Source organism: Neomonachus schauinslandi, chromosome 1, assembly GCF_002201575.2.
Source record: "Neomonachus schauinslandi chromosome 1, ASM220157v2, whole genome shotgun sequence".
NCBI classification, from domain to species: Eukaryota; Metazoa; Chordata; class Mammalia; order Carnivora; family Phocidae; genus Neomonachus; species Neomonachus schauinslandi.
The window spans coordinates 209877565-209886605 of NC_058403.1; the positions used below are offsets into that span (position 1 = coordinate 209877565).

The 9041-nt window shown below is 49.1% G+C and overlaps 1 protein-coding gene across 1 annotated transcript in view; it reads right to left on the minus strand.

Moving 5' to 3' along the window:
• Window positions 1-8129: 8129 nt before the first annotated feature.
• The window catches only part of TNFSF9 (TNF superfamily member 9), a 2152-nt gene continuing 1240 nt past the window's right edge, over window positions 8130-9041 (minus strand). The window contains exon 3 of the mRNA XM_021705505.1: window positions 8130-8626. Coding sequence (XP_021561180.1) covers window positions 8130-8626 — 497 coding nt within the window. The remainder of the gene's footprint in view (window positions 8627-9041) is intronic.

Below are 9041 nucleotides of genomic sequence, written 5' to 3' on the forward strand. Positions count from 1 at the left end.
TAAATAAATACTTGCAACTTATACTCCCATACAAGGGCAAGGGGAGAGAAGATGGTAAAGCAAATGGGACAAAATGTTAACAATTGATGCATCTGCATAAAGGATAGTGGGTGTTCTTTGTACCCTTTTTATTTTTTTATTTTTATTTTTAAAGATTTTATTTATTTATTTGACAGAGAGAGACACAGCGAGAGAGGGAACACAAGCAGGGGGAGCGGGAGAGGGAGAAGCAGGCTCCCCACAGAGCGGGGAGCCCGATGCGGGGCTCGATCCCAGGACCCTGGGATCACGACCTGAGCCGAAGGCAGACGCTTAACGACTGAGCCACCCAGGCGCCCCTCTTTGTACCCTTTTTAATCATGTAACTTTTTTGAAATTCGAAATTATTTCAAAATACTAACTTTTTTAAAAGAAGCTGGCTGCAGACAAATCTCAAATTCTTCACTTGTCACTGATTTTTCAAGCCACTCTGATGCAACTTGACTCATTCATGCCCCTGAGAAGAGTTAACCACTCATGATTCTGATGATTCAAAAACCTGTGAATATTTTTGGTTCTTACCTTAACGGACTCTCAGCAGTATCAGATACCACTGGCCACTACTTCCTCCTTGAAACAGATTCCTTGGGTTCTTGATTTTCCTCTTTCCTGTTTGGCTGTTCTTCTCAGGCTTTCGTGAATACCTGACTTCCTACTGAACCTCCTCAGCACTTGATCGTAGGCCCTTTTTATTTTTTATTCTAAGAGATTTCATCCTTGTCCAAAACATCCTTTATATAAATATACCAACAACGCTTACAATTCCATTCCAGCCAAAGAGCTTGCATGGCCACAGAATTGACTCAATATTCCCACATGACCACTTCAGAGGCACCTGGAAATTCCACACATCCCAAAGTGACCCATGAGCTTCCAGGGTCTCCAAATCCCTAAGTACTGCTATCTAACCAGTTGCATGAGTCAAAAGTCTTGGCTTCTCTATCTCCTCTCTCTCACCCATATTCAAAGCTTTTGCCAACTCCTGTTCCTTTTATTGTCTGTCTCTTATATGCATACATTGCCTCTCCTTCTTCAAAGCTAGCACTTCATCCCGAAACTCCTACTCTCTCTCAGCTGAGTAATTCCATGGGCCTCCTCCCCCCACCTGCACACACACACACACACTCTCTCTCTCTCTCAAATAAATAAATCTTTCTTAAAAATACTGTATTGTGCACTTAAAATGTTGTTAAGAGTGTAGATCTCAAGTTAAGTATTCTTAACTCCATTTTAAAAATGCTCTGCAGACTGTCTCTACTCCTTCCTCACCATCCTGCTCCCAGTAGACACACATAGGCACACAAGAAGCTGGTGTAAGGCTTCAGGCTCTTCCACTCTGCTCCCACTGGAGACTCACCGAACAGCACTGCTGTGGGGGGAGGGCATGGGGTCTCTGTTCATCCCCATCCTGGGTAGCAGGAGTTTACTGGGCAGACTGAGCCAGAGCCCATGGAATGCATCTGAGGGACAAGAACCAGCCTGGACTCTTCACAGAGAGGTTGGGAATCTGGCTTGAAAATTCTGAGAAACCTCAGACAAGAAACCCCCCTCCAAGGGGTACTACCACTGCAATGGTGTGAGCGGGCCATCTCCCTTTGTGACATCCCACCTCTTGTAAATGGTCTCAACTCACATCCCCAGTCCCTCATGCAATTTCACAGTCCCTGATCCCAAGCCTTAGACACCAAATATGTTTTGGAATCCAGAACTGACACTGGTAATAGGACACATATATATGTCTTTGACCTCACCCCCAACACAGGGCTCCTAAACCCTAGTAAATTCCTAAGTGATGAGAACACTGGAAGCATCTTTTGTTCTAATGAGGCGACTCTGGGTGGGCTCCTGGATGACTCCTGGGTGGGGGCTGGTCACCAGAAAGACCAAGCCATGATTAGAAGCTTGAAATTTTCCGTCCCACCCCCATCCTCCAAACAGGGGAAAGAGGCTAGAAACAGTGTTTGTAGTTGATCATGCCTACGTGAGGAAGCGTCCATAACATCCCAATAGTAGAGGTTTTGGGGAGTTTCCAGGTTGGCGAACACAACCACACAAGGAGGGTGACACATCCCAGCTCCACAGGGACAGAAGCTCCTGCACTCAGGGTCTTTCCAGAACTCTTCATCTGGTGTTATTCTGCAGCCCTTATCATATCCTTTAATAAACTGGTAAACGTGTTTCCCTGAATTCTAGGAGCAGCTCTAGCGAATTAATCGAACCCAAGGAAGAGATCATTGCAACTTGCCACCTAGCACTGGCTGATCAGAGGCACAGGTCCATCTGTCTATTTTAGATTTGTGACTGGCATTTGAAGCAGGGAAGGGGGGAGACAGTTTTGTGGAAACTGAGCACTTAAACCGTGGGATCCGACGCTCTCTCTGGGTAGATAGTGTCAGAGTTGAGTTAGATCCTTGGACACCTTGCTGGTGGCTGAGAATTGCTTGTTGGTGTCAGGAAATGTCTCCACAGATTTGGTGACCAGAAGAGACAGAAGTGAAGTGTTTTGTGTGAGTAATGAATCAGACTCGTATACCATATATGTTACTTACGTATATTACATCATAAGTATGTATTAAAAGGGACTCATGCTAAAGTACACATATATTACCTCCCACCAGGGGCTTCTGGGACAGTCCTCAATAATCAAGCATATTAACATCCTTATTGTATGCATATTTGAGCTAAGGAATAAATAAAGACCATAAACACATTCACATGGGTTCAGTCTATTTGGGCTGCTAAAGGAGCTGTGAAAATTTTTCTGTTTGGGGATTTTATGGTTCCGAATGCAGGATTATGAATCTGTGATTGTTTTTATAACAGCACATGTTTCCAAATTTGCCTTTGTAACTTTGTGACCCCCATCTTGGCAAGGGTGTCTTTATGACATCACAGATGTGTCATTGTAACCCCTCTCCTGTGAATTGTTGTTTCTTTGTTACACGCCCATGGGACACTGTAGAATTCTATGTGTATGTTGGCGTGAAATGTATTGAGTGCTTACCGAGAGGCTGGCACTGTGCATTGAGTGGGTATTCAGTGCATCAACTCTTATAACCATCTGTATTAGGTCTGCTGGGGCTGTCACAACAAAGTACCACAAACTGAGTGCCTTAAGCAAGATGTTTATTCTCTCACAGTTCTGGAGGCCAGGAGTCCAAAATCAAAGTGTTGTCAGGATTGGTTCTCTCTGGGGCTGCAAGGGAGGGGTCTGTTCCAGGTCTGACCCTCCTCGATTTGTAGATATCCTTCTTCACGATCACATGGCATTTTCTGTGTGTGTGTATGCACACAGGTCTATCTCCAAATTTCCCTTTTTACAAGGACGCCGATCATATTGGATTAGGGCCCAACCTAACGACCTCATTTTAACCTAATTACTTCTGTAAAGACTCTATCTCCAAATACAGTCACATTCTGAGGTCCTGGGGGTTAGGGCTTCCACATATGAATCGGGGCGGGGGGCACACAATTCAGCCCAAAGTTTTCTGTATTCTATAAGCTCACTTGAAAGTGACAGTGGGGGACACCTGGGTGGCTCAGTCGGTTGGGTGTCTGCCTTCAGCTCGGGTCATGATCTCAGGGTCCTAAGATCGAGCCCCACATCAGGCTCCCTGCTCCTGGGGAGCCTGCTTCTCCCTTTCCCTCTGCTTGCCGCTCCACCTGCTTGAGCTCTCTTTCTCTCTCTCGCTCTCTCTCTCTCTCTCTGTCAGATACATAAATAAATGAATCTTTAAAAAAAAGGAAGTGACCAGGGTTCCAGGAAGACTGGCTCTACAACTCACACTGTCGACCACTCTACCTGTTATTGGCTGTGTGACCTTGGGCTAACCTCCCTGGCCCTTAATTTCTTTGCCTGTAAAATGGGCATGAAAATAAAATAGCACCTTCCTGTTGGAGACTTCGCAAAGCAATTAGTGCCTGGGACCAGTAAGCATTAATAAACATCAGCTATAATTCCTGTCACTATTATAGAATTCCATCTGTGTACCTTGGGTCTTAGTAACATATGATGACATTATGGGGCCCAAGTATCCTTGCTGTGGGACACTCTCACACCCAAATAACCCAGGAAGTGGGACAGAATCTCAGATCCCAAAACTACCCAGAAAGGTACTGACAGCCTTGAGGGCCTGCATCCTTGGGCAGCATGGAACAGAACCCACCCCAGAAGGAAATTCATGGAAGGACACTCAAGTTTCTCATAGCCCTCAAGGGCAGATACTAAATGTACTGGGTTGAATAGTGTCCCCCCCCCCCAAAAAAATGGTTTTTTTCATGCCCTTCCCGGAACCTCAGAATATTGACCTTATTTGGAAATAGGGTCTTTGCAGATATAAGTAGTTAAATTAAGATGAGGTTATACTGGAGTCATGTGAGTGGTATATCCAATACGAGCAGCGTCCTTATAGGAAGAGGAGAAGAGAAGCAGATGAGATGCACAGAAGGAAAAGCCGTGCCACAAGGGAGGCAGAGATGAGGGTAATGCAGAAGCCAGGAAAGGAATGCCATCCACCAGAAACTGGAAGAGGCAGGGAAGGAGTCTTCCCTAGAGCCTCTGGAGAGAGCATGGCCCTGCCAACACCTCGATTTTGGACTTCTGGCCTCCGGGACTGGTGGAAAATAATTATCTGGTGCTCTAAGCCACCCAGTTTATGGTACTTTGTTTGTGGTTTGTTCTAAGTAGGCTCCATGCCCAGCTTGGAGCCCAAGGTGGGGCTTGAACTCATGGCCCTGAGATCAACGCCTGGGCTGAGATCAAGAGTCAGTGGCCCAACCAGGTGCCCCTATGGTACTTTGTTAGAGCAACCCTGGGAAACTAAGGCACTAGGGCATCCCACGGCACCAGGAAGAGGCAAGTAGGAAACGTCAGTAGCTCCTCTGTCTCTCTAGGGCTCTATGGTCTCATCTGTGAATCCCCACACATCTTCCTCCTCCCCCGCCCCCCTCTTTCTCTTGCACACGCTTCCCTCCATGTTTCTGTCATATACAGCTTCCAATTCCTGACCAGAACGGTTGGTAGAGCAGGCCTGCCCCTATTCCTGTGGAGGAGATCTGATTGGCCCAGCTTGAATCATGTGTCCGTCCTGGCCCAGTCAGCTGCACCGGAGAACTGGCGTCACCTGGTGCTATTCAAAATAGGCAACACCTAGGTTAGCCTGTCGCTGGTCCCTGGACCGAGAGTTCTGCGGAGCACCCTTCCCCCCCACAACCCTGGAGGTGAACCAAGTGCAAGGTTTTGGATGGCAAAGGCCATCTTGGAAGTCCAGAGCAAGCATCTAGTAATGGGGGCGGGGGGGGGGGGGAAGGCAGTAACAGTCTTTTGCCAATATGTGAACCAGACCGAAGGCATCTTGGACAGATGGCCACCAAGACCGCTCTGACCTGAAGCCTTCTTGAGCACAGCACCCGCACACACATCCTTTCCCTTTTACTTAACCACATCCTTGAGTATCCCTGGTCCTTGATCTGCTCTGGAGACATGACTGTGACACACCTATTCTCAAATATTCTCCTCCTGAGTGCCCTCGTCCTGCCCCCACCCCATGGACTCCCAGCCTCTAGCAGGTCTGACAGGAGGTGGGGGTTTCAGGGACCTGCTCCTCTTGCAGCCACTCAAAACAGGTTTCTGTCTGTAAGTCCCCTTAATAAACCATTTCTCATCAAGCCGTAGACCTTTTTCTTCCATCTTACAGCTCCTTAGGATTTGTCATTTTGCACATACTTCCTTTTCACGGGACAACCAACTAGTATGGAACGGTTTATTTATTTTTTGTGGGTTTTTTAAAGTTTATTTATTTATTTATTTGTTTATTTTTATTTTTTAGTAACCTCGACACCCAACTCGGGGCTTGAACTTACAACCCAGAGATCAAGGGTCGCACGCTCTTCTAACTGAGCCAGCCAGGCGCCCCTAGAACTAGGTCAATAATTTAATTCCCAATCAGGGTGACACTCATAGGTGTCAGCTCATGCCAGTCCTGCACACTCAGGAGGAACTCTGAGAAGGGCTAGAGATGGGTCAGGCAAAAGGCGTTCACTTCCACATCCGCATCGTCACTGCCCGTCCCACACCCTCCTGTCTGGCCAGTGCGGGCCAGTCTTCCACCTCTGTCTCCCTTGTTCCTGTCCTTCCTCCTAAGGCCCATCTAGGTCACCTGCTCTGTGAAGGCTTCTCTGCCCACCCCAGCCCCTTTTGTCCTAGGTAAGAAACCAAGATCCAGCCGGTTTGTATGGACCAGCAGGCAGATCTGCATGGTGGGGAAATTATGGCGCTGGGGGAACTGGCTGGTCTGGAGACAGTGGTGTATGGCAAATGTCTAACAACCGGCTCTCCAGAGGGGGAAAAATGAGTATGTGAGTTTATTATAAATTTTGTTGGCAAAAATGTGCAGCATGTATCTACAAAAAACATATAAAATACTCTCCTTTTTTTTTTTTTTTTAAGAATTATTTAGGGCGCCTGGGTGGCTCAGTCGGTTGGGCGACTGCCTTCGGCTCAGGTCATGATCCTGGAGTCCCTGGATGGAGTCCCGCATCGGGCTCCCTGCTCGGCGGGGAGTCTGCTTCTCCCTCTCCTGCTCCCCCCTCTTGTGCTCTCTCTCTCTCTCACTCTCTCTCTCAGATAAATAAATAAAATCTTTAAAAAAAAAAAAAAAGAATTATTTAGGGGGCGCCTGGCTGGCTCAGTTGGTTGGGCGACTGCCTTCGGCTCAGGTCATGATCCTGGAGTCCCGGGATCGAGTCCCGCATCGGGCTCCCTGCTCGGCGGGGAGTCTGCTTCTCCCTCTGACCCTCCCCCCTTTCATGTGCGCTCTCTCTCTCTCTCTCTCTCATTCTCTCTCTCTCAAATAAATAAATAAAATCTTTAAAAAAAAAAAACTCTTCATTGCAAATCGCATAGTCAACGCTTACAGAACGCGGTCTTGGATTTTTCCCACACTGGTACCCATAGCCACGTATGGCTCCAAGGGACAAGGTTGGTATGCTCCTTTAAAGACTAAGATGAACTGGAACAACAAAGATGTCCCCACCTCACTTGTTTGTCAATCATCTTGAGCAACTTCTTTGCTAAATCAGATAACGGTCTGAAAACACAAGACAAATACTTCCTCAATTTCTCATGTGCTCCTCACAACGTCACGGCTCAAGGCAAGACACGCTTTCGAGTTTAATCCACACTTTCTCCATCACTGTCTTAAATAGGTGATCCACACACAATAACGTGAAGCCAACCTGAAGCGTTTGCAGATGCCCACGGCCAATTTTAAGTCCCCAGCATGAGGTCACCTAACAGGTCCTTCAGAACAGCATCACACAGTACTTCCACCATGCGGACACCAGCAGGCCACGTCACCAGCAGAGAGAATGACAAAACGGGAATGAACTCCCAAAAGCGTAGGGTTGTTAGGTCTCAAATAGATACCTCATGCTGTCCGACATACAGCAAAGGTTCAATACTTCTGGGTCAGTAGGTTTATAGATATCATATCATCCAATACCACGCACCATCCACCCCACACTCTCCCACGTGGTCCAGTCACACGGGGCCACACACGATCATAGTCTTAGTGCCAAGCAGGCATACCTGATGGCCAGCATGGCAAAAGCTGGGCTGTCCGTCTGTCTTGTTCATAGCTGTGTCCCCAACACCTAAAACAGCGCCTGATACAAAGGAGAGGCTCAGAACAACTTGCATGAATAAAGCTCACACATCAGAGTCACACGGACCCCTGAAGACTAGCCCCCTGAATGCCAGAACAGGGCTGGGGATGAGTCTTTATTTCGCACATATTAACATAAATAAATTTTTTTTTAATCTGTTTTGTTTGCTGATGTTTCGCCGGCCCTGCACAGGGCCTTGCCTACAGCAGATGTTCAATAAATATAAATGGAATGGATTAATATAAAGTACACTGTTGAGCTCAGGCTCAGAATAAATACCAGAAGTTCGACTTGGGGCAGGAATGGGAGAGTGACTTGGAGAGTCCTCGAGGAGTGGGTCAGCAGCGGGGACCCCTGCCAAGCCAGGTGAGGTAGAGTCGCTGGGGCGTCCGTCAACCAAGAGCCCCAATGAAAGAAGGCAGCATTCATTCTCGGTCCAGGGGCCCGGAGCCAGGCCCCGTGTCAATGGGCCACGACGAGAGGAGTCCAGCGGGGACTTTGGTGGCCACTCTGAAGAGGCCCAAGATGGTGGCACCCTGTGCGAGCTGCCAAGCGAGGTGCGCCCCCTCCTCAGCCCGCAGGTGAACACCCAGGCGCTGGCCGGCGCCCAGGTGCAGCAGGCTGCCCCAGAAACCAGCTGCGGAGTCACGGGCCTCTGAGGATGGAGGAGGCAGGTCCAAGGTCAGGGCCAGGGCTGCAGCCCCGACACCAAGCGGCTGCAGATGCAGGGCAGCGGAGACCGAGCCGGAGCCTTTGCCGGACACCACCCGCTGCAGCTTCAGGTTCAGGAAAACATAGTAGACCCCGGGTTCGGCCACCATCAGCTCCCCAGTGTGCTGGTCGTAACTCAGGCCTGGCCCTAGGAACACGCCTGCCAGGCCGGGGTCACTGTACCAGTGCAGGGGCCCTTCAGTCAGCTGTACTGAGGGAGGAAGAAGAGGGGAAGGTTCCTTGAGCATGGCTGTGGAGCAGGAGTGCAGCCCTGGGGAGGAGGAGCTGGGGCTCTGAGCCCGGGAGGGACAGAGGTCTCAGAAGGAAGAAGTTCTGAGAAGGAGGTGAAGTTGGTGAGGGAAGGGGGGACAGGACAGCGAGGGAGGGGAGGACAGTCGTGAAGAGGGAGAGTGGGGGTGCAGGGTGGGAAAAGCAGAAGGAAGCCTGAGGAGGGGAAACGATGCCAAAGGTAGGAGGGGCAGTCTGACTGGGGAGAGCAAGGTGGGGAGGGAAGGAAGGGGGTTGGCGGGGAGGTGAGGGGAATGGGGGAGGTGGCACAGCCTGGAGGGGACTCAGGAGGGAGGAGGTGGAAGGGAGAGTCTCAGGAAGGGGGAGAAGACCGAGCG